General features: G+C 48.5%; 1 protein-coding gene across 4 annotated transcripts in view; it reads right to left on the bottom strand.

The window, feature by feature from the left end:
- LOC144763251 (uncharacterized) overlaps positions 1 to 25,983 on the bottom strand; it is a 136,278-nt gene that overhangs the window by 38,852 nt on the left and 71,443 nt on the right. For 2 of the 4 annotated variants that reach the window (XM_078648686.1, XM_078648688.1), the window contains one exon: positions 6,288 to 6,407. In XM_078648686.1, the coding sequence (XP_078504812.1) occupies positions 6,288 to 6,407 (120 nt within the window). The remainder of the gene's footprint in view (positions 1 to 6,287; positions 6,408 to 25,983) is intronic. The other 2 variants (XM_078648687.1, XM_078648689.1) reach the window with 1 other exon arrangement.

The raw sequence follows: 25,983 nt of genomic DNA, 5'->3' as shown, positions 1-25,983 counted from the left end.
TATTATTTTCTTGCTCCAGATTGCCACTCCATTTCTCTTGTTGCCAGTTTTGGGGTTGGCGAGCAAAAGGACTGAAAACAGAAAGATATGCAAACCCAACACAAAGTAAGGAGGGTTTGGCCAGAGGGCTGGGATCCTCCATTTTATAGCATGATGTTTGCGGTCGATTAGCATACTCAAAAGGAACAAATATGCAAACACTGATCAATTGTGTTGAACTATAACTATTATTAACAGTGACTTCATCATGATGCATTTGTCTGTCATGACTCTCCTAATTTTCACAATCACTTAGTGATCACGAACATCACATAGAGTTTGTTATGTAGATGCCAGGGAGCGTACTATAGACAGAGAACACTGACCCTGTTCTTTTTATGGCACATCTTTATTGAGATGTGCCAAGCTCAAACAGAGACAGTGCACCTTATTACAGATAGTGCACAGCCCCCTTGCCAGATGCGAAGTTGTCGCTGCCCTTACACAAGACAAGTGAAAAGCAATGAATGCATAACTGGACAATATATCTGATATATAATGATTGAACATTCAAATTAAAAGAAGAAGACACTGCTGAACACCACAATCAGGAATATACTTTGAAGGCCCCATAAATTAAGGTTCTCAGTAATAACTGTGCTGTGAGTAGAATGGGTCAAGCGAATAAGGAAGATTAATCGATCCAGGGATTAAAAAGCATTATGGCCCCAGCCCCTAAGGTTTAATGGTGTGATGCATTAATGCACAGCCCATAGCGGAGGAGCATTTTGCAACGGAAAGTCATAATTTGGTGTAAAGTGCCATCTGAGGGATGGACCTCTATTATGCCAGTTTAGGCAGACTATTGTAAAGATTGGACACAATATGTCAAAGAGAGTCACTATTATGCCGGGGATATCAGGAATGTGATATGCCAAGGATGGGTCAGTATTATGCCAGGGAAAGCCAGATGCTGCAAGAATGCCACAGTATGTCAAAAATGGAACATTATTATTCCCAGGATAGACAGAATGCTACAAGCAATGTTCTCATTATGTCAAAGATGTTTCACTATTATGCCAGGGACACTCAGAATGTTATCATGAATGCCACAACATGTCAAAGAAGTGTTAAAATTGCCAGTGATAGCCAGACATGCCAAGATATGTTTACAATATGTTAAGGATGGGATAATATTACGTCAGGGATAGTCAGATAGTTGCAAGAATTCCCACAGAATGTCAAGCATGTGTCTTACTATTGTGACAAGGATAGCCACTACCATGCCAGGGACAACTAGAATTTTGCTATGAAGTTACACTATATGTCATGGGCGTGAAACTGTCAGCAGAGGTATCTAGACTGTTGCTAAGAATACTCCCAATAGTCAGAGATGAGAATGTGGTTAAGAATGCCTACTCTATGTCAGACTGCCCATTATTATGCCAAGCAAAGTCAGAATGTTGTCAGATATACTCACCACATATGAAAGATGGTTAACCAGGGCATTTTAGAGGCCCATATTTAACCATAGGCCCGGGTGAGCAGCAATTGCCTATTGAGTGAGTGAACATCAAGGTCTATAGCCAGTGATGACTATATCAAATGAGAAAGCACCTTAATGAATGAGTCCTTAAAACCTCCACCTCCTAATAGCGTTAGCAGTTATAAAACATAATTTTGAAACCATGGGTGTAAAAAGAAAAAAAAAATCTTACCCAGTGTTCGCAGGAGACAAAAACAAACCAAAGACGGTGCAATTGCCACTTTTATTGGAATCAAAGCTCTGGCTGTGCTAACTCTTCTACTTTACATTGCAAGATCTTGTAACAACCTGAAAACAAATCTTCAAAAACAATGTTCAATGCATTGAAAAGCACACTGGTACTCTCAACAAAGACAATCCCTCACCTAGTTTGACAATTTGCCATCAGAGGACCATCTCTGCCCACAACACCATCTAGACAGCATTCAGGAGAGGGTGGGGGTCACTGGATTTCATGAGTAAACAGAACTCAGTGACTGAACTGCTCATTCTCCTATAGTGATATAGTGACAACCTCTCCTTTTAGGGTTGGGTTCCAATATAATAGCAGTCTTGGCAGAAATAGTCAAGTCAGTGTACCAACACAAGAAGCATTTTTTAAATAGGCCAGCTTCAACACATTCTTCCATACAACTTAACTGCTCGTCACTTAGCAATTGTAGGCACCGTCTTTAATTCAAAGAGGAAGTATCCAAAGGCCTTTAAGGATGTTACCAATGTGCAAAATGTGTCAGTCAGCCTTGAGGAATAATTAAGGAAATGAGACCCTAATGCCCACATGCTGAAAAGCTGTCACTGTTTCCAGGTAGGGCGATCCTCACCAAACCCTTCTCCACTGTTGGCACAGTCACCCAATGCATGACAGCACAATGCCCCTGCGAGTTACACACAAATTCCTGATATCTGGTGTGACTTATAGGTGACAACTTTGAATTCTGGAAAAATCAACTCAGCCTTTCATATGTCCAAAGTTTTTTTGGGTAGGATATTCTATTCCTTCTCAGACACTACAGTGTTCAATATACAAGATCAAAGTTTCATTCACTCAGTGCCTCCGTCAGTATGACCTGCGCATATTATTTTGTATCAATATTAACTCCCTCATACTTATTTATATCTCCTCCACTGTTCATTCCTCAGATAGTGGTGATCTGTTTCCTGCATTTTCCTTATCCTTCAGTTTAACTGCTATTTACAATTCCTCTCATTGACTTCTCATTGTGGCAGTTCTATATATGATTACGTACTATCTGCCTTCACTCTCCAGTCTCTCCATTAGCCTCTTCCTCACATTTCCTTCATATTTTACGGTATTCCTGTGGGCAACCCATATCCTCATAAATCACTTTCTTGATGGCCTGACACCAGCCCATACTCCTTAGCCATTATGATAATGTTGGTTGTTCCTCCCCACCCTACTCTTTTGAAATGTCTTCTGTTGACTGCTAACCCCTGGTTAACTAATATTTAAAAACTAGGAATACAAATAAAATAGTAATTTAAAAAAGTTTTAAAAAAGTTTGCAGCCTCTTGACACCCAGCAACATCTTTAATGGTGTCTTTTGCAGTGAGATTCCCATCAACCTTTCGAGTCTGATTTTAATCAGTCCCAATATTGTTTAATTACTAAGCATTCCGAGACAGTTTGAAACAAGCTTTTGTAAGGCAATAGGTCTCGCATTTGCGAGACTTTGAGCTACTGGCATTGTAAATGACAAACCTTTTATCTATGTGTTGGTTTTAAAAACAGATAAATAAAAGGCATTGTCATTTAGAATGCGAATAGCTTAAAAGTTCGCAAATGCAAGACCTATTGTATTGCAAATGCTTGTTACATTCGGGGTGAAAACAAAAAAACCTCAACTCTGCAATAATACAACCCGTCACTGCCTTTGATATAACTTCAAAGCGATTCATTTTTCAGTTTTATATAGCACAAACTTAGAGCGCTTTACATGAGCACCAGTTACATTACTCAAGTCGGGGTATATTCATTTTTGAATCACAGGATGTTGAGCCATGAGGCTCGAACCGGTTTTCTCAGCTCGAAGGTCGGCTCCTCTAATCTTACCACAACCTCGCCCACAAGAGCCAGTCGCATTTTCAGTATTATATACAGCAAAGTCATTTTTGCTGCTTATTTATCTTATGCAACTTACGACCATTGACAAAGCCAATAGTCCTGGCTTGTTGTAGGTATGATGTTACTTGTGTGATATATCTGGATCAATGGACAGATGGAACAAAATACCAGTGGGGCGGCATACTATGCCAAGCACAGACTTTTAGCTTTGTTTTAAGCCACGCCCTTAATTACAGTGGCCACAGCCCTATGAGAGACCCCCCCCCAGTTTAATCCCTTATTATGAGTGCTGCACATGAGCTCTTCCCCTGCTAGGTCACCCCCTCCAGGGTGGCTCCTGCTGCCCCGCCCCTTCATCCTGGTGTCTGAGACTTGAGCTGTGGTTAGCCAGCCCACGCCCACCCCCCCCTGCAGTAACTTTACACCCCGGGCCTTTGAAAGGGGTGTAGGTAGGGACGAAGCACCCCACTGAAGGTGGATGGGATTTACTTGCCACTATTCTGGCTACAGAGTGCTGTATGTTGAAGTTGTGGAGCGAGAGCGGGGGAGGAGTCACGCCAGCTGGAACCCTCAGCCAGAGGTTTACTCGTGGGTGAAGTGTCGAGGGGTGAGCGCAAGACATTAGGGTCTGTGTTCTGGGGAGGAGATAGGAGGGCGGTGGGTGAACTGAAAACAACCCTGTACGAAGATATTCTTTTTTTAGAGAACTCGAGATGTCCTGTGCTCCGTTGGGAGGAGACAGTTCCGTTATGATTGTTCCTTAGCATTATGGTGCGTTCGTTTTGCATTGACCCGTCCTAGCCAGTGAAAGTATTTATAAGGGCTCGGGCCCAGCTCCATTTGTCCTACCTACCATAGCTACAGAATGTATTGCGAGGTAACATGGAATAAAACAGACCAAGACGGCGGAGTCTTGGTTCCACCTTATGTCTCTTTAATCTAGCACCGGTGCCGTGCGTCACACATGCAAAGACGGGCCTACTTGCCAGTCACAGAAGCTTCTATCTCAGCGTATCAGTGTAAATCCAAACCCCCATATGCCAACAACCGAATCTAGTGGAAATGGGTGGGGTAAGGTCAGTTGCACTTGGAAAGAGACTGGGAGGGGTGGTGGGACTGAAGAAGCCCAGCGCTGCCACATATGTGTCAAGGCTGCAGCTGACCACCCCCGGCACCCTGAGCTTTAATGAAGAATTCCCACAAAGGTTGCTAATCTCCATTTATCTGATGAGGGAGGCAAGTCTCACACTTCGCTGAGCTGTGATAGCGGAAGGGCCGCTCTTGCAGATGCCTGTTTGTCCTCCACCTGCCTGGCAGCCAGAGTCTACTTACACCGCGCTTAGTCTTAAAGTTGAAAAAAAACAACAACAAAAAACCGAGCGCGGTGCCCCAAAAGCAGGCATCGCGCTCAGTGTTACAGTTTAAAAAAAAATAATAATAAGCCAAGCACGGTGTCCCTGAAGCGGGCGTCGCGCTCAGTGTTGTCCGGGTGCGTGCACTAGGAAAGTGAAAGTGCGCCATGCGCACGTTATGCTTAAACGACGGGAGCCGTACACGTGCACATCGCCTGTCCGGGCGCGTGCGCATCTCCTGTCCCCCCTTCCGCCGAAAAATCAACGACAATAGATCTTGCCAAGGCAAGCAGCGCATGCGCTGCGTTGCTAGGAGAGACCTAAAAAGGTCCTCACTTAACTACATTTGTGTAGACATATGTTCTTATCTATTCTGCCTATTCTATGTAACATTTCCCTTGTATAATATACCCTACGCACAACTTTAAATTATATTAATCTGAAGCTTGCATTATTTGATATTTCCCTTGATGATCTACCTATTGTAAAGACTAATCGGAGGCTGAAGGTAGGTTCAAAGTCTTTATAGAAAGAATGCCACTGACACCAGAGAGCACGTCTTCACATGGGCTTCAGGTAAGGGCAACTGCCTCTCCAACCATTGCCCATGCCCAAGACTCTACTGTGGAACAGTAGGTTATCATAGAACACTTAGGCATGGGGACGTGGCAGGAGAAGAAGCGCAAGGCCAGAACAAGACCAAAGAGTAAGGCAGAACAGACTATATATAGCATAAAAGATGTACAACATAACACCTATTTCGTACCATGTATTATCTTCCAACGTTCCAATATCTTGTTGCCATCTCTCTCTTAACCTAGCCATTTCTTTTGAGATATTTATCATTGGTGAGAGAAAGGGCCCTACCTCCCTCCAAAGTTGATGCATTGAAGCACCCTTAAATTGCATAATTGTAAAATCTGGAACAATTGTGTTATTATTATTATTATTGTTATTAGTGCGCTCTCAACTGTGCCAGCTACATCTACCTCATCCTCAAAAGCCACAATGTTGAGGTCATAGGGTTAAGGCTTCCCAGTCCAGGCCACCCATATTCTGGTTTAGCTTTACCACTTCAGACTCAATTCTAGCCCCACTCAACTTCTTCATAATGTCCCTCGAGACCTTCCACTTTGGCAAGTTCTGTCTTCCGGGGGGGGGGTACATAGAGAAACAATGGGCACTACAAGATTAATAACACCGTAGTTTGGGTTAAAATAAAATATATATATCAGTACCACGCCACACAATATAACATATTTTGACACAGCATACTGAGGTGGGTGTCTTGTGGGACCAGTTGCAGAAACATGTCAGAAGTACCCACCTGCGATAAGGTCATTTCTACTTTCTCTTTCTGTGCTAGTGACAGTAACTTGTTTTACTGTTGTCTTTTGTTCATCTTCATTCACGATGCAGGAGTCAGTATTGTTGAATTGAAGTCCTACTTAAAAAGATAAAAACATTTATTTTGTAAAGTAAAAAGATGTAATATACCCACAGGATGGGCCTCATTAACGCTGCCAAAAGTTGTATCACCAGGGGGAGTCATATACATTAAAAAAGTTAAATGATAGGTTGTATGTTTACAACAATGGTTTAGAATGCCAAAAAATGAAATAAAAGTTGATTTTGGAAATTAATGTATGATCTAATTGTTTGGAGTAACAAATGCTCAAGACCATTTTTGAAGGTTTTTTGCCGATAATCATTGGAGTGACTAGGGATTATACTGTCTGAGACGTAGATCATATTACATATGTGCTAACATTTACAAACATATCTCACTTCAAGAAATACCACACAAGACACACTCTTTTGAGGAATTCTTGAAGTCTGTCTCAAGGAAAGTGATGAAGAGGATGAACACAGAGTTGAAAAGCTGGCAGATATAATGCCCCCCAGCCCCAACACTTCACACGAGATAAAACCATCATGACGTATATAAGAAATGTGAATCACCTGAGACATTTGACATTCGAGAAGAAGTAATATTGAAAATTGACACGTACAAGGCTAGGGACATTAGGGCCCTGGGGAAGGGTACTGAACCACTCCCTGTGAGTTGTGGAGGAGGGGCAAAGAAGTGTTGGGACAAGGGGGTGTGTAAAGAGGTCAGCACAGCCAGGGAGAGCACCGATGAGCATGGGCGGAAGATGCTTCCCAGCAGCAGATGAGATGAACATATATATTAGGACAGATTTGATCAAATAATTAACATTAGTGTAGAATGTAACTGTGCGCTGGTTCCACTCTTTGAAGCAAAATCTCACAACAGTGGCAGCTTGCCCAGGCTTTTGTGGAATACAATGCACCCTGTGACTGTGTAGGTTGCACGTCCCTCTACTGAAGGCCAACCCGCTGTGAAGCCTCAGAAAAGTTGTTGTGTTTTCTGGCATTTTGCAATTGTTTTCATAAACTTTTGTGTCAGAATAAGCAGCGTGAGGGTGCTGAAGACCCTATTGGTAATAAATATTTGCTATCCGTCTAACTCTGACGTGTGTGAGTCGCTCCCTTTCCAAATCATGCAAAGTACTCCCACATGCTAAATCTAACAGTTATGTGATTTTTGTTTACACTCTTTCTTTCAGTGCCTTTACTGGATTGCTGAATCACAGTTTTTTCAAGAAGTATTGTCCTTAGTCACAGTTGTTGTTTACCTTCTGGCTTTTGTTAGACCACCACATAATCACTATTGGAAACGGGATTCAATTTGGGGGTATGCAATTTGCACTTTTTAAAACAGAAACAAATGGACACAAAACAAATGCACACATTGCCTAATGTTTTCACAAACAATAAAAACACAAACATCGAAATTTTAAGGTTGCCCACCTTTCCAAATGTGGCTTTATTTCTAAAAGACAAAGAGATATGTTAGACTATGTTAGACTATGTTATATCACTTTGCCTTTTCTGCTCCTAATGTATCTCTTTGTTGGTGCATACTAGCGCTCAAATTGAGGCCATCAATTACCCATATTATTGTTTGCTGTACTTGCACCACCCCAATCCAGCTAAGAAAACCAAGATTTTCACTTTTACAGTTTCTTTTCTTTCGTGTGTATACTTCACATATTTGCTAATATATATATTTTTTTTAAAAGTTGCGGATCCCCTGAGTAGTCGTTATAGATCTCCAGGGGTCCGTGAATCACAGGTTAGGGCCCATTTTGCCTAAAAATGTCAAATAGTAGCTTGCATTTAAAAACGAATTGTGGTGCCATTGACCCAGGTGACTTTCGCAGAGAACCAGGAGGTGTTAGACTCAATGTGCATCTTGGGGCAGTCACTGTATGGGGTGGTTTCCTACATCAGACTTGTGCCATTTTGAGGTTGCTGAGATGAGTGATATTGGCGCACTGTTGGGGAGACAGGGCAACTTTGCATAAAGCTATCACCCTCTTTTTCCTCATCACCTTCACTTCCCGCTGTAAGGCTGATTGTCCTCTCTCATCACCACCACCACCTGCAGCAATTGTTTAAGGTGCGTCTCCCACCAAATTGCATGTTGTTTTTTCATATGACTCGTTTGGTCTCTAGTATCGTTGTGTGAACCAGGCTTACTTACACAAACATTTGGGTGGCAAATGGAGTATATTGCAATGCTATCCTCCAGCTTGCTAATAGTACAGAAGTCCCAAACTGGGGAAGAGAACTTATTCAGTGGGCCACTGGTGCCACTGCCAATATCCGAAGAACAGGAGGTAGTTGGGTTAATTGATGACTGCCTGTCAGCAGTGCATACTTCAACTGAGGTAGTGGTGAATGCAGGTCCCAGCGCGGGCCTTACAAATATGGAAGCTGGTGGTGATGGTGGTACCAGGGCCACACCCCCAGATTCAGGTTGAATAGGAGGGGTAATGTGTGTATCCTCTGAGCTACCTTCCATTAAAATGAATGCCTCGTCCTCCTCATCCCCTTCCATAATTGTAAGGCTTTCAGGAACTTTCCATTTCCCTTGACTCTCCTAGTGTGTCTCAGACTTAGCCGAGGTCCAATCCATCTCTAGATCATCAAAATGAGGGCTAGGAGAAGATGGTGGAGTACCCTTCCTTTTTCTCGCTGGAGATCTGGAAGCCAATGGTTCAAGAAGAGAAACAACAGTTAGCTTTGCAGTAAGTTCAGTTTCCTATATTGCTCCTACTTCAGGAAGAGCTACTATTGCTGGCTGTGGTTCTTGTTTTCCACTTTACTCAGTTTCCTGCGACAACTGGGTACTAGTATGTGCCTGAGAAAAATCCAATTCAGCGTCACAGCTCATTATCATGATTTCATTGGCTGCCTCACTGAGAGACATGGCCTTGGGCTTAGGTTGGGGAGGTGTCATTTATGTGGGAGTGCTGCTTCCAGCTTGCTCCCCAGAGGAAGGTGTGGCAGATAAACAACATTTCCTGAAAAAGGTTTGGGGTGGCATGCTAGTGGTAGCAATCTGCTACTTCTTCTCTTCCTCACTGGCCACTTTCTTGGGAGCACTTCTCTTAGGGGCCATCTTCAAGCTCCGCCAGTTGACAGTGGCACGTGTTGTAGTCATGTCGCTTTGTGCTGGATTTCTGTCTGGTAGTACTGTGGGTGATGTCTATTGTGCACATAAAAGCAAACAATCAAGAAAAACACTTAGTGAAATATGTAATTTTTGCAGTTTAAATTATTCATAGTACAGATAGACAAAATCATTTAGTGTGGTTACTTATTATCCTAAATAATTAACAACAATAGTGTATCCACCCACAGTCAAACCACATCACCATAACATAATATTTAGGGGAGTTGGGGAAATGTGTGAAAAAGGACACTAACAAGAACATAGGACAATATTTATCTGGGCAATGGGCAGCATATCATCCTCATCAATCTGTTGTGAAATGAAACTAAGGAATGAGTATAACACAGTAAAGTTTAATGCATTGCAAACAGTCCATCTGCCTCATAGACCCAAGTTATCAGATATCTAAATGTTCTGTCTATTAAGTTTGAAAAAATCAAATTATGGAGGAGTGAACCCACCCAGTTCTAAATATATGATTGTTAAAAGAAATATGATACTGTATTTCAAAATTGGGTGGTGCATCTGCATTCTCCTCGGGAATGTCCATCACTCTTGGGTGCCTGTCTGGCCAGTCCGGTAGGTAAGCAGGAGTGTTGAGCTCAGCTTTCGCCTTTCCTTCGTGCAGGAGATAAGAAGGTCTGTAGATTGTAAATCAGAAACTGTACTATAGAGTTAAGGAGAAGAACTGAAGGAAGGTAAGCTCGATGAGGAGTGTACCAAGAAGACTAAGAGGCAGAGCAAAAAAATAAGAGTACTGTGGTTTAACTTTTGCCACCAGTGCAATACACACACTCAGCAGCATTTCCAAAATCAAAGCACCTCTCTCCATTCCATGGTAAGGGGACACCTTTACTGCCTGGCGCCTTCCTTTTCACCTGCAGTAGGCGCGCAGCGCTTTTAAACAGACAATTTTACTCGTTTTTGTGTGTTGTGTAAAATTTAAACTGTGCACCTGGTTTTTACCTGTTTGTTTTTAGCGAGGTAGCGCCCACATTCTTACATCATAATTGTGCCCCCCACCGCTTGCAGAAGCGGAGCGTTGTCACCTTGCATAATTTGGTGGGGCAGGAAGTAGGGCCGCCATCTTGGGGCTGCTGTCTGGCAGCGTGCCATCTCTCTCAGCGCTCTAGTCTCCGCGGGGAGAACGAGGAGGCTGTATTTAAGGCGAGCTGGTGGGAGCTGCTCGACCTTTATGGTAAGGGGACACCTTTACTGCCTGGCGCCTTCCTTTTCAGCTGCAGTAGGCGCGCAGCGCTTTTAAACAGACAATTTTACTCGTTTTTGTGTGTTGTGTAAAATTTAAACTGTGCACCTGGTTTTTACCTGTTTGTTTTTAGCGAGGTAGCGCCCACATTCTTACATCATAATTGTGCCCCCCACAGCTTGCAGAAGCGGAGCGTTGTCACCTTGCATAATTTGGTGGGGCAGGAAGTAGGGCCGCCATCTTGGGGCTGCTGTCTGGCAGCGTGCCATCTCTCTCAGCGCTCTAGTCTCCGCGGGGAGAACGAGGAGGCTGTATTTAAGGCGAGCTGGTGGGAGCTGCTCGACCTTTATGGTAAGGGGACACCTTTACTGCCTGGGGCCTTCCTTTTCAGCTGCAGTAGGCGCGCAGCGCTTTTAAACAGACAATTTTACTCGTTTTTGTGTGTTGTGTAAAATTTAAACTGTGCACCTGGTTTTTACCTGTTTGTTTTTAGCGAGGTAGCGCCCACATTCTTACATCATAATTGTGCCCCCCACCGCTTGCAGAAGTGGAGCGTTGTCACCTTGCATAATTTGGTGGGGCAGGAAGTAGGGCCGCCATCTTGGGGCTGCTGTCTGGCAGCGTGCCATCTCTCTCAGCGCTCTAGTCTCCGCGGGGAGAACGAGGAGGCTGTATTTAAGGCGAGCTGGTGGGAGCTGCTCGACCTTTATGGTAAGGGGACACCTTTACTGCCTGGCGCCTTCCTTTTCAGCTGCAGTAGGCGCGCAGCGCTTTTAAACAGACAATTTTACTCGTTTTTGTGTGTTGTGTAAAATTTAAACTGTGCACCTGGTTTTTACCTGTTTGTTTTTAGCGAGGTAGCGCCCACATTCTTACATCATAATTGTGCCCCCCACCGCTTGCAGAAGCGGAGCGTTGTCACCTTGCATAATTTGGTGGGGCAGGAAGTAGGGCCGCCATCTTGGGGCTGCTGTCTGGCAGCGTGCCATCTCTCTCAGCGCTCTAGTCTCCGCGGGGAGAACGAGGAGGCTGTATTTAAAGCTCGCTTCCTCCGCGCAGCGGTGACGCGCAGCGGAGGCGCCTGACTCGCGCCTGAGTCAAGCCAGAGTCCTGCCCGTCTGCGCCCGTCAGCGTCCCGGAGGCGTTTCGGGCGGCAGGCGGGGCTCTGGTCTCCCAGCATGTGCAAACCCGGCGCACTTTGTGTGCGGTATACATCTGAGGAGCTGTGCTCTCTTAACCTTCGGGAGAGCCGGTGTTGCTCTGTCTTTCCGGCACGCCATAGGGGTAAGCTTCGCTGCCCGGGCTGTAGCTGGCGCCCCAATCGGGCTATGTCATCTGACCCGATTAGTAACAACGTGGGCACAGAGTATGCATGCATGCTGCTTAATACCAGATCGGCGTGCTGTCATGCGCAAGATATCTTTGAGCTCCTTGAGACAGAGAAGCCTCTTTGCTTATTGCTGACCGAGACATGGTGGGGAGAGTTCTCGAACCCCGACGTGGCGATGGCAATTCCGTCAGAGTATAACATCTTCAGGAAGGACAGGGTCAAGGGCAGAGGCGGAGGTGTCGCACTGGTGGTGAAGAAGGGCACGGTTTGCACCGTCTTGCAGACGGAGGATATCCGTGGCTCGGAGTCGCTTGCTTTTTCTATCATGCTAGCGCCGCACCAATCAGTGAAAGGACTCCTGGTCTATCGACCACCAGGTCCGCCCGGTACGTTCTTTGCTGATCTTGAGTCGGTGTTGCTGGGATTGGCCTTGAGAGCAGAGCATTGCATAGTTGCGGGGGACTTTAACATCCGAATGGACGATCTGTCTGACCCCGCTGCTATAAAGCTGTCCGACACCTTGACTCCGCTGAGCTTTATCCCCTACTTGAGGGGGCCGACTCATGCTAAGGGGCACACGCTTGATCAGGTCTTCTCCACTTCGCCTCTGGTGGTGGATGAGATTCTCCCGGTTGTGTGGTCGGATCACTGCCTTGCCAAATTTTCTATCACTGGCAGTGTTAGATCGTCCGTCCCTGCCCCTCAGCAACGGGCTGGTGTTGCCAGAGCGTTCAATCGAGTGACCCCTGAGATGTTGGCTCAGGCCGCTGTGGATCACCCTTGCCCGCTTGTCGGAGACCTCGAGAGAGACCTGGAGTCCCTGCAGGAGTGGCTTGCGGATAGGCTTGTGGATCTGGCCCCGGTGCTGCCTCCCCGCTTAACATCTAAGCGGGTCTCGGCCCCTTGGTTTACTGCAGCACTGCGGGCTACGCGGCAGCAGTGCAAGGTTGCCGAAAGGGCCTGGCGGGCACACTATGACATTGTGGACAGGTCTGCCTACAAACGCGTGGTGAATGATTACCATCGGGATATCCGCCTTGCAAAGAAAATTTATCTTGCGGACAGAATCGACGCAGCATCGAACTCTAGTAAGGAAATCTTTACTATTGTGAGAGAATTTACTTCTCCCCGGGCCGTCACGTCGGAAGAGGTGCCCCTAGAGTCCTGGGCGGCGGACCTTGCCTGTTTTTTTACGGCCAAGATAAAGCTTATTCAGGATTCTTTTCCATCGGGAGCGCCTGAGGAAACATTGTCTATTTCCGCGGCTGGCCTTCCCTCTCCCGCTTGGCAGGGCGCCGTTTTGGCCGAGTTTCCATCTCTGCCGGCCTCTGCCTCCTTAGCACTTATGGGCAATTTAAAATCGGGGTCGCCACTTGACCCATGCCCAGCTAAGCTCTTGGGTAAGTTGGCGGAGGTGGTTAACCCACTGGCGAACCCTCTTCTCAATCTTTCGTTGAGTCAGGGAGTGGTTCCGCCAGGATGGAAGCAGGCGATGGTCATCCCGCTGCTAAAAAAACCGGGGCTCGACCCGAAGGTCCCAGCCAATCATAGACCGATTTCGCTGTTGCCGGCCCTCGTTAAAATCCTGGAGAAGCACGTCCAGTTGGTGCTCTCCAATTACCTGGAGTCTCATGAGATCTTGCACGACTCCCAGTCTGGCTTCCGCACTAATCGTAGTACCGAAACCGCGCTCCTTGAGGTTTCTGAAACCATCAAGGGAGTGTTGGATACCGGGGGCAAAGTCATGCTGGTGTTGCTGGATTTGTCGGCGGCTTTTGACACCGTCCCCCATGATGGCCTTCTCGCAAGACTCTATGAGATTGGCCTGCGGGGGACGGTGCTCAAATGGTTTTCATCCTTTCTTGCCGACCGCCGGCAAACGATCTGGACGCCGCCTGACACCGCTGTGATGCCGCCATTGGGAGTCGGGGTCCCTCAGGGCTCTATTTTGAGCCCGACCCTCTTTAATATCTTTCTGTCCCCCTTGGCGGCGGTCGTGGAGTCTTTCGGTGTCCGGATCGTGTCATATGCCGACGACACCCAGCTCCTCTTCTCTTGCGAGAGAGGGGCTGACTTTGACGGGGAGAGTATCCGGAGTTGCCTTGGGGCTGTGTTTTCATGGTTCCAACTGCACAGCCTCAAGTGCAACTCCGATAAGTCCGAGGTACTCTTTTTCGGGTGCGATGCGGAGCCTAGCTGGCAGGCCTGGTGGCCCATTGACATGTTCCCTCCGTCCGGCTCTTCCCCTGTGGCTAAGAACTTGGGGGTTAAGATGGATGGGGGACTGTCAATGAAAGCCCAGATTTTTGAGGTGACCGGCACCTGCTTCGGCCTATTAAAAATGCTGCGGAGGTTCCTGCCTCTTTTGTCGGAGGAGCATAGGAGGCTGACAGTGCAGGCCCTGATAGGCTCCAGGTTGGATTATGCCAACATTCTCTACCTGGGCCTACCTGAGTACCTGCTGCAGCGGCTTCAGGTCGCGCAGAATGCGGCGGCCAGGGCCATTTTTGGTCTAAACAGACGCGCCAGTGCCTCGGGGTTAATTAGGACTTTGCATTGGCTTCCGATCCGTAAACGGATCGCTTTTAAGGCCATGATATTGGCCTATAAGGCACTCCACGCAGTAGGAGCTAAACATCTCCAGAAGAGAGTGGTCTTTTACCATCCGGGCCGCTCTCTGCGGTCTGAATCGCTGCTTATGGCGGCCGTCCCTCGCATTAAGAGAGCTCGCCGGGGCGGCCGTTCTTTCAGTCTGCTAGCCCCACAGATGTGGAACGCGCTTCCACTCTCACTTCGGGGAGCGACTAGTCTTTTGGACTTCAGGAGAGGTCTTAAAACCTGGTTGTTCACCCAGTAGGCCTCACTAGCTGCTCTTTTTTGTTTCTTTGTGTGTGCGTTGTCTTTTTGTGTTCTTTTTAATTGCGTTATGTTATTCTGAATCTGTTCCCCTTACCCAAAGCGCCGGGACACTCTTTTTGAGTATCCGTTGCGCTATATTAAAAACATAAATAACATAACATAACATAACATAACATAGATAAGTACTAGCCTCAGAGTCATTGTTTCCCACTAGGAAGTGGATAACTTCTTTCTTCTAGCTGTTGATGAGGTAGTCCTGTCCTGAGTTCTTCCATCCTCCTCCTGACTCTGAGTAACTCCGTCCCAGTCCTGACCCAAGCAAGATAGGCGTGTTGCGCACTGCTGTTGAAGATCAAGTAGCGAAACAGAATTGCAGTATTTTGTAGAGGTTTTTGTTTGTTAACTAAAGTGACTGGTACAGGGTTGTATTTTAGCCTCTTTGCTTTTTTTACTTCATATAAATAACTTAAATACCTCCCTTAGCACTGCCACTTTAGATATTCCACATATAGGGGACAGGGTTATTCCTGCTTTCCTATACGCTGATGATGCAGTTCTCTTGGCCCGCACTGCAGTTGGTCTGCAGAAACTCTTGGATTCCTTTGGATCTTTTATGCAATCCCTGGACCTTGTTGTCAATAAAAACCAAATCGCATACGATGACATGGGGCAGAGGCCAACAAAATCGAAACCTTTTTATTGTGAAGGGGTCGAGCTGTCATCGGTCTCCTCTTTTCCCTATTTGGGAGTTTTATTTGATGAAAGAGGTTCTTGGACTCCCCAGTTAAGGGCAAAAAAACTTGTAATGTCAAGGTCTATAGCTGCCATGCAAGGTTTAGCTTCCAGATTGGGAGCAAAGCCTCTTGAAGCATTGCTTAAAATGTACGCCTCTAAAAGCATTGCAATAGCATCTCATGGGTCTGCGATTTGGGGATATAAACCAGCAGTGGTACTCCAGCAAGTAGAAAACAAATGTATGAGATATCTTCTGGCGGTCCCCAAATCTACCTCTACTTTTGCTATTCACCAAGAGCTGGGCTGTGGCTTTGTTGAGCATCAAATTGGGATGGGTCCTGTGATTTGTTGGCTAAAGACATGGATTAATACAGAATTGGGACTGAACAGAGAAATCCTTAGGGACTGCATAGCGTTGGATAACGTGGGCAAAATCCAATGGATACAATATGTCAAGTTAGTGCTTGGAAAATTGGGGCGACTGGAAAACCTTTGCTACTCCGGAAAAGATAGTGAAAAAGGATGTGGCATGGGTTAAAGACCAATTCTTAAATATGCTGTCTGTAGAGAGAGAGGCATTTGAGATTGTGAAACCCACGATGAGAGCCCACTTGCTGTTAAAGACAGTCCCACAGATAGAACCGTACCTGTTAATTGTTACAAAACCTTTCCATCGATTTCTCCTGATTATCTTCCGTTTTAATCTTATTCATTGTCTTTTAGCAGATGTACAGGGCTGGAGCAGCTTAAAAGATCTAGGTCCCTCTACATGTGATAATTTTTCTTTGCAGGACACCATGCACTTTATAATGTTTTGTGAGCATTTTAGCACCATTAGGAGAAAGTTTTTAAGACCCATTTTAAAGGGGAAGGGATTTGTACAAGTCAGACCAGCCCTACTATATCTGCAGTTGTTAAATAACCCATGGGAGATTTTTAACGTTGTGAATTTTTTGGTGGCGGCAGTCAGACATAGGAAGAAAGGGTGTTATATTTTTTAAAATGCTGATCGAGTTCATATATAGATATAATTTCTTTTATTGCATGAGTAACCCCTTTGCTGTTTCTGACAGCCAACGGCAGTCGCGTGTACTACCTCCTTAATGCTGCGCACGTACGTTGGCCGTCGTGACTCCGCCCACTATGCTAAACCGCCGCACCGCGGCAGAATTGCCGCCGTGGTTAAGCGGTTAATGAACTATAAGTCATTTGTTTTTATTGTCATTATTTTATTGTTTGTATGTGGTATATTTCAATGAATTTAAAATGTATTCATATGTTTTCATTCAGCTTTTTTATTTAAATTGTTCACTTTGGTGTAATTTTATGGCTTTCGTTAGCCAAATAAAGTGGTTTGATTGACTGGTATGGTCTCTGAAGCACCAGAAAATAAACAACAGACCTTGCAAGTAAAACTCGCCAAGTTTACAAACGCCAATCGCCTCCAGGAAAAATGATAACCCATCATTCAGGCCCTAAACATGGCAAATCATCTGAATCAAGTTTACAAATTACAGTTAAATACACTCACTTTCTGCCACCACATGAATCATCCACAGCGGTACAAAAGGGGGTGGTGATGGACGGAGCATCTGAACCAATCAAACACTCACACCCAGTCAAGAGATATGGGTTTAATCCATCACCGTTCTTTAGCCCACTCTGCCACCCCAGTTCAGACATGGCCATAGTCAAATCAGTCTGACCCTGTGCCTCATGGGAACAGTTCAGCCCGAACTGCCAAGCCATGCCTTCCCTGGACCGGATTCAAGCTTCCTAGGACCGGTTTCTGGCATTACAGCCGTCTTCAGCCAGGCTTGCTTGAATCCAGTGGCAAAGTGAGCCACTGGATCATCCATCATCTCACTCACTGCTGTAATAGTTGTAGTTACCTCTTCCAATCCAAGCATGGGTAGGTTAGGTAGTGGGAACACAATTGTATCTTTGACATGGGCAACACATTGGAATTTGGTATTGGCACTCTTGTAAATCAACAAACCTATGGGAAGACCTACTAAGTGATGCAAAAAAAGGATAGACATTCAGGGGAGGCAGGCATTGTCTTTAATGTCATGAAAGAATTGTGGAGGCTTCTTTACTGCACACTGGTCCAACTGCAATCTGGCTATATATGTGACTAAAAATGGTAGGGCAACATAAATCTGACACAAACAATGTTCCACTAGCTACTTTATTTTTTGCAAAGAAAGACAGTTAATAAGAAATAATTAAAAGTTTCAATGGTGGCACTAACATACTCAATCCGGGAAGTACAGTTTGTCTTCAAAGTCGATTGTTCACCCTTAAGTAGGTCAGCTAACACACTTGATTCTCACTGATCCTTGTACTCCTTCATGTGTTGTTTCAGGGACTGTGTTATTGTGTAGTATGACATGTTGGTTCATTTTGATCATAGTCAATCTCTCAACATTTTGAGTAGAGAGACTAGTCCCATTATAAAAACTGCACCAGAGGCACTAGGCGCATGCTGAGCAGACAAAATAGCTACAGGGCAAGCCAGATACTTTACTGCCAGACTGCTGAACTCTGGCCGTTGGTGCATCTTCCCATACCAATAAATCAATGGTTTTTGATCCACATAGACCTCTTTTGGATCATCCAGATACTTCTGGAACATCCTCTGGATGGTCATTGGTGCTGCCACTTGCTCGACTTCTTTTGCCATCGCCCTCTGCATTGAACTTAAGCCCTGTCATCTGATCTGTCTTCGCTTTAGAGCAAGGCATCTCTATTACTAGCAAACCATACCAATGAATTATTATTTTGAATAATTTATGTCATCAGAGTTGTATTTTTATTTACGCCTGTGTGTATTAGTGCAATAAGACCTAGGGTCACGTTTATGTTGCTTGTCAACTTGTCTGGTACAAGGGGTGTGGCTTGGATGGCTGCAAGATGGCTGCACTTTGAGTGGGCTCTGCCGGCCACGCTGGTAAATCCGCAATAATCCTGCAGGCATCTGCACCCTTCCTGCACTCCGACACTGCATTCTGCTTCCCCTGGTTGTGGGGCGCCGATCCATCGCGCTGCGACCCTCCTGTGAGGTTCCGGGCGGAGATAAGACATTCCTGGCCGACGCTGGGCCTACGATCCTGAGACCGCATTTGGCGGCCTCCCTCGCTGGGTGGTGCGGAGGCCTCCTGTTGCTGCTGGCATCTGGGACAGATCCGAGGACGGCGACGTCAACACCGGGTGAGTGGCGCTGCCTCTTTGGCACGACTGACGGGGTCGGGGACGCACAAACTGGTCCGTCCGTCCCGGGGGTGCTGCAGCCTGGGAGCTAACGCTCAGTACGCCCTGTGTTTCCTGCATTTCACGGCCGTGGGCACCTGGGTGTGGAGGCGTGGGCGACGGGCCCCCTGTGGCTCCCCGCTGGTTATTTGCCTCTGTTTGGCAGGCGCCCCCCCTCCTCTTCGGCCTCCCGGCTAGCTGGCTGACCTGTTCGCTGTCCGCAACCGGCGCCCGGCCTCCCGGCTGTTTCTACCTTCCTCAGGCCCTGGTCCCTCCCCATTGAACTGAAGGCAGGGGATCGGGCCTTGGCCTGCGGCGGTTCAGCTACATCCTCCATTAGCCTGATCCCTGGCCCGAGGGACACCGCTGGACCTTGGTGTCCCCCCCTTACTGCCATGGGTCCTGTGTTGCCGCCTCTGGGACCTACGCACCGCATCCACCCTCTGCCTGCCTTCCACAGGGGGGTCACCGCCGGAGCCTGGTGCCCCACCTCTATGTCGGCGCGGCCCTCCTTTGGCCACCATTGTTTCCTGCACGCGCTGGCCCTACCTTGAAGCGCCCACCCTCTTCACAGACAGACTCCTCGGCTCAGGCGGCTTCCTGGGGTGACATGGGCCCCCGTTACCGCTCTGCAATTACTGCTGTCGCCTGGGGGTACCTTCCTCACCTCCTCCTGTTTCTTTGGGGCCTGTGGTGCGCCTGACATCATCCCAGTCCTCGACACGTGGTGGCCCGGCCCAGTGGCATAGTGCGAGTCGACCGGCCGGCGTACCGCCTCTTGGGGCGAGCTGGCTGTTGGCTCCTTTGCACCCTCCATTACCCCGGTTGCTGTGACTCTGCGGGACCGAGGCCTTCTTGTGGCGTTCCTGTCTGGTGGCTGGCTGGGGCCCCAGTTCACATTCCTTCGCTGCTTGTCGCTCCTGTGGTGGGCTGCGAGGGGGGTATTGTGTGCTCCGCTGGCTCTCCACCTCGGCTGCCCTAACTTTCCCCGGGGCCATTCTTCCGGACTGCTGTAGTCTTCGTCAGGGGGGCTTCTCCTTGACATTTATTTGTCGGACACTGTCGGCTCCTAGTGGAAGGCGAGTCCCTGTTCTCCTGGGCCGCCGATTGCTGTGCGTGAGCCCCGCTCTTGCCGACTGGTCCTCTCAACATGGGGAAAACGGACCCTAGACAGCCCAAGATCGCATTTGAGCTCCGGAGAACTTCATGTCAGGACGGCGCTTGCTCTGAGGGTGCCGACTCTGCTGTCACCATGGATGCCCCCTCCACTCGGGATGATGACCTCAAGGCAATCATGCTGGACGTCAAGTCAACAGTGGATCAGCTCGCAGCTCGTTTGGACTCGGTCAAGGTCCGCGTCGACTCTCACGACAACCGCTTACTTCATGTCGAGACTAGGGTGTCGGAAGCCGAGGATGCCGCCACCCAGGATCATCAGAAACTGCTCCAAATGGATAAAATCCTGGCGGTCATGCGTGAGAAGAATGAGGATTTGGAGGCCCGCTCCCATCGAAGCAACCTCCGCATCACAGGCCTCCCTGAATCCACCAACATTTCTAAAATGGAGGACTTTGTTGAACAGTGGATCAGGGAGCTCTTTGGAGATGTCCTTTCATTGGTGTTTATTGTTCTCTTGGCCCGCACCCTGGTCCCGGGCTGCCTCCGCGGCCAATCGCTAAAATTTTGAATTATCGAGATCGGGATGCCATACTCCGGGCTGTGTGGGACAAGGGCACCATCAATCACCAGGGCAACTCACTCTCCTTCTACCCGGACTACACCCTCACAGTCCAAGCGGCCCGGCGAGAATTTCTGCCTGCCAAGCGCCTGCTACAGAAACATGAGGTCTCGTACTCCTTGGCCTACCCAGTGAAACTGAGAGTCCGACAGGGCACTAAAACACTCGTCTTCTCTGATCCGAAGGAGGCTATGGCATTCGCTAAAAGATTCGACAAGGACGCTCGCTCCTCTCCTCCTAAATCTCAGCCTGATGGCTCTGGTCGTCTCAGTGACAATGATTGACTGTGTAGACTCTGTTTGTTTGTTTGTTTCTTAATTCCTGCCCTTTAGGTTTAGCTTGGCCACCCTGCTTTCTTGCAGGGGTTTATGCCTAGCCCTGCCATGCCCCCACGGGATGAGTCCTTTCTCTTTTGCAGTCCTTCCCTTTCCCAGTTGTGGGTTCCTGGGGTGGGGTGGGTTGGAAACTCAGCCTAATTGGGGGGTTGGAGTGGGTGGGGAGTGTCCCTGCAGGGTACGGTTTGGTTGGGGTGGGTGTAGGTTACTGTGGGGGTTTCCTACTCCTCTACTGGGGTTGTGGCTTTACTTCGCCACTGTATGGTTGTTTGTTTTTACTTCTACATGTATGGTTCTTGACACTGCATGGTGCTTCCTGCATAGCTTCGCTGCAAGTCGATTTCAGTCCGCAATCGGTCTCGTTTTTATTTTTACACAGCATTGTGATCTCCGATCTGCTCTGTCTACAGTCATTGGTCATGTATTATAGGTCAACATGTTGCTCCACTGGTCCTTCCCTCCCCTCTTATGCTGCGCCACCCTGTGGACTGGTTTGTGGGACGCTTTCACTACCTGCCGGAGCGCTTCCCACTCTGAGCCACACCTGCCAGTCAGACGCTCATGCGCCTCTCTCGCATTGCCCTGTGTGTGGAAATCCACCGGGAGCTGTTTCTATTGGCTTGCGCTGCTCCCTACCAGCACAGTACCCTGCCGCCCTTTGACTCCCTTGCTTCATATGTGCGCTGTGCTAGTCTGTGTAGCTTGCCGTCCGCGCTGTGAGGTGCTGCACCCTGAACCGCCCCCTTATGGCTGACATCGTCTGCTGGACTTGGAATGTCCGAGGCTTGAATGATCACCGCAAGGCCCGACTGATACACTCACACCTACAGCGACACAAAGTAGATATATGCCTCTTACAGGAGACGCACATGTTGCCCAGATCCGTCTCCAGACTCCAGTCTCGCTATTGGGGGGAATGCCACTCTTCAACATACTCGTATGCCCAGGGCGTCTCAATTCTGCTGTACAGGGGTCTTCCTTGGCAGACCGCTCGGGTACTCCTCGATCCGGAGGGCAGGTATGCGATCCTCCATGGTTTATTACTGGCCCAGCCTGTCACGATTGCCGCCGTCTACGTTCCCAACTCCGATGACCCAGAATTCTTTAATCACGTATGGCACCTCATCTCCTCCTGCGGCCCCGCGGCGGTGGTTTGGGATGTGGATTTCAATGTCACTCTTTCAGCTACCCTGGATCGCTAGGGCTCTTACACGTCCCATCCGCGTGCAGCTGCAGCTCTTACGTCCATTTTAACTGACAACGCTCTCTATGATGCCTGGCGCCACCTCCGTCCTGATGATCGTGAAGGCACCTGTGTCACTGGCACAAGGGGCTGTTGGTTTCAAATTGATCCCTGGCTGACCTCGCCGGATGTTTTGTCCTGGCTCACTGATGCTGTGCACATGGCTCTCACCTTGTCCGATCATGCACCAGTCCATATCCGTCTCAGGCCTACTCATTCCCCGAGACGGGCCTTCACTTGGCGTCTTCCTCCCAATGCCCTCCGGGACTCTGCGTTTTGTGCGGACATCCATACTGCGATCACCAACTATTTCGATTTAAACAAGGGTTCCATCGATTCCGCCCCCACCCTATGGTAAGGGTTCAAGGCCGTCATTCAGGGCGAATGTATTTCTAAACAGGCGGGTCTCCTCCGCTCTATTCGCACCAACCTGGCTAAGCTCAAGGAGGAAATTAAGGATCTGGATGTCGCCCAGGCGACGTGCCCTATCCCTGAGACGTTGGCACTGCTACTCCAAAAACATACCGAATTCTCGGATGAAGCTGGCCGTGAACTGTCTTTTCTGGGCAGAGAGGGTCGGGCGCGCCGCTTCGGGGAGGGGGACCGCCCGGGGCGTACTCTTGCTAACCTTCTTCGCCCACCGCGAGCTGCCTCATATATAACGGCCCTCAGTGATGGTGGCCTGGATAGGACTACCTCCCCGGAGGATAGAAAATCCTGTTTTCTCGATTTTTATTCACAACTCCCTTTGCCACGGGATGAATTTGATCAATACTTTGAGTCTATTGCGCTCGTCTTGCTCGAACACTACCATCAAAAATTCCTTGACAAACGGTTTTCCAGGGAATAAATACTGGCAGCCATCAATAGCCTACCTGGCTTGTTCTACAAAACGTTCACTGACATCCTGGAACCGCATCTAGCAGCCATGTACAATGAGTCTTTTGATACCGGTATATTCCCACATTCTTAGCGTGAGGCGATGATAACCTTGCTTCTTAAACCTGACAAGCCTGCCGACTGTCGCGACTCCTACCGCCCCCTTTCCCTTATAAACATAGATAACAATACTAATGCCCACCATTGCCCTCCCCAATCAATCTGGTTTCATTCCTGGTAGGGCAACCTCACATAACCTTCGTACCATCTTCTCAGTCTTGCATCAAATGAATCCCAATCTGCCGGCAGTGGCTGCCCTACTCGACACTACTAAGGCGTTCGATACACTGGAGTGCCCCTTCTTATTTTACATCCTACCGCGTATGGGTTTCAGCGACATCTTTCTGCGCAAGGTTAAACTCCTTTACACCAATCCATTGGCTCGTCTCCGCATTAATGGTCAGGTTTCTGACCCCATTAGTATTGCCCGTGGCACATGCCAGGGGTGCCCGCTATCGCCCATGCTTTTTGCCATCGCAATGGAGCCCCTGGCCGACAGGCTTCGGCATCACCACACTCACAGGGGTATTCGATTCTCGTCCCGCTCCCTACTCGTCTCAATGCACGTGGACGATGTTACCCTAAATGTCCGCCATCCTCAGGAAAACCTCAGCCCCCTGGTCTGGGAAATTATACGTTTTGGCGGGCTTTCGGGCATCCAGGTGAACTGGAGCAAGTCTGGTCTATTCCCCTTGACTGATGCCACTGGGCCATTCCCACCTGATTTTCCGTTCATGTGGGCTTCCGGCCCCAAGCGCTACTTGGGCATCTGGCTAAGTAGGGATTAGGACGAACTGTGGAAGTCAAACTTCGGGCAGGCGGTAGACTGTCTTGAATCCAGGATCCCATCGTGGAGCCGACTTCCGCTATCTCTGGCGGGCCGAATCGCAATTGCCAAAATGGTGGTCCTTCCTAAATTCCTTTATCTCTTCTTAAACATCCCCATCCCCCTCACTTCTCATTTCTTTCGCAAAATGTGCTCCCTAGTCATCTCGCTTGTTTGGGCAAACAGCCTAGAGTGGCTTATGATATCCTCACTCTCCCCATGTCTGCCGGTGGGATGGGCACGCCTGATTTCAGGATCTATGCCTCATGTGCCCAGGCCAGTTTCCTGCACTTTTGGATTCACCCTACCCCCTATCAGCCCCACGTCACAGTTGAGACCGATGTGGCTTCTCCTTGGCCCCTGTCAACTGCTCTGTTCGCGACCGCGGTGCGCCCTCGGGACGAGGTTGACACGGTCGAGACGCTAAGTTGGGCCTGGTCTGGCTTGCGTCGGCTTTCTGGTTTCCCTCTGCTCTCTGCCAACTCCATGCCAAATGTAAACCACCCAGATTTCCCCTCACTTCAGTCTTCCAGCATGTCCCGACAAGCGACGCGATTGGGTTTGAGGATGGTGGCGGATCTATACCCAGAGAACTCCTTTTACTCTCACTCAGACTCCTCAGGGTTGCAGGACATGCTTTTATTCTATCAGCTGCGCGCACCTTGCCGGAAGCTGCACCCCACCGGAAGCTGCACCCCACATTCCCTCAGTCCCCGCCCACCATTCCGGCTCTGGACTTCCTATATACTTCCCCGTCGCCGCACAAGTTAGTCACCAAACTGTGCGCTCTTTCACTAGTATCCGCCCCCATTTCCTTGGATCGTGCGCGGGAGGCATGGAGTGTGGACCTCGGTATTGATATTTCGGTGGCTGACTGGCTCTACTGCTGTACTCAAACGAAAAAGCTGTCACCGAATTACCGGCTTTGCCTGATCCATTTCAAGTACTTGCACAGATTGTACTGAACCCCAGTGCAGCTTCACCGGCTCGGGCTAATCCCTGGGGATAATTGTGTGCGTTGCTCTGCTCCTGCCGCAGACTTTGGCCATTTAGTGTGGCTTTGCCCTAAGGTCTCTGAGTTCTGGCGGGCGGTGTGTTCCACGTGGAGAAGTGTGGCTCAATGGTTAGAGCGGCAGACCCTGATGCAGAGGTCTAGCCCGGGACCAGGGTTCAATTTCCTGCCTCGGCGGGTCTTGGGCTCAAAATTCCACGGACCTGATAATTCTCGCCTCGGTGCCTATTCCAATCATGGAGGCCCACTCTGCAACTCTGGGCAATAGCTTGCTTAATCTCCACAACGGCCCCCACAACGCTAAGGATGCCTGGCCTCCACCTTGGGGGTGCCCAGGAGTGGACACCTCACAGGGAAAGCCAGGATGGGTTCCACAGCGGTATTCGTACAAGCGCCTTGAGACCCTTGCGGGTGAGTAGTGCGCTATACAAGTATCAATTTTTACATTTACCATCTCTGACATCACCGGCGCTGCAGTGCACCCCGATCCCCCCTTGTGCCTTCTCGGCTTCGTTAAATTTTGCCCTGATGCTTCTCGACGTCTGATGTCCATGCTGCTGGTCCTTGCTAGACGCAGGGTGGCCATGTGTTGGGGTCGGCGGCCTGCTCCTAAAGCAGAGAGTTGGTTGGAGGATGCCTCTCGGTGCCAGACTCTCCTATCGGAGTTCTGGGACTTAATGCCTGCCAGATCTCGACCTGTTGACATTTGGAGCCCCCTGGTCGCCTATCTCCTCTCCCTATCCCACCCCAGCGGGGCTGCCTCTCCCGCGCTCCCCGCCGGCCCTGGGTCCGCGGCGGCCACCGGCGCTGGTCAGTGACTGCCCCCTCCCTTTCCATTAGCGCCCCCGCTTTTTTAGAATCCTCACTGTTGTTGCTATTTCACGTGTGCTCCCCTTGGGTGGATGAGACCTTGGTACAGTGGAGCTGTGATTTAAACATTCCTGGTTTACCAAGTTGCTGTAAAATGTAATCTACCTGTAACTAAATGACTGACTTGAACT

This window comes from Lissotriton helveticus, chromosome 6 (genome assembly GCF_964261635.1).
Source record: "Lissotriton helveticus chromosome 6, aLisHel1.1, whole genome shotgun sequence".
Taxonomy (NCBI): domain Eukaryota; kingdom Metazoa; phylum Chordata; class Amphibia; order Caudata; family Salamandridae; genus Lissotriton; species Lissotriton helveticus.
The sequence above is the reverse complement of the archived record's forward strand: the minus strand, read 5'-3'. Positions and strand labels throughout refer to the sequence as shown.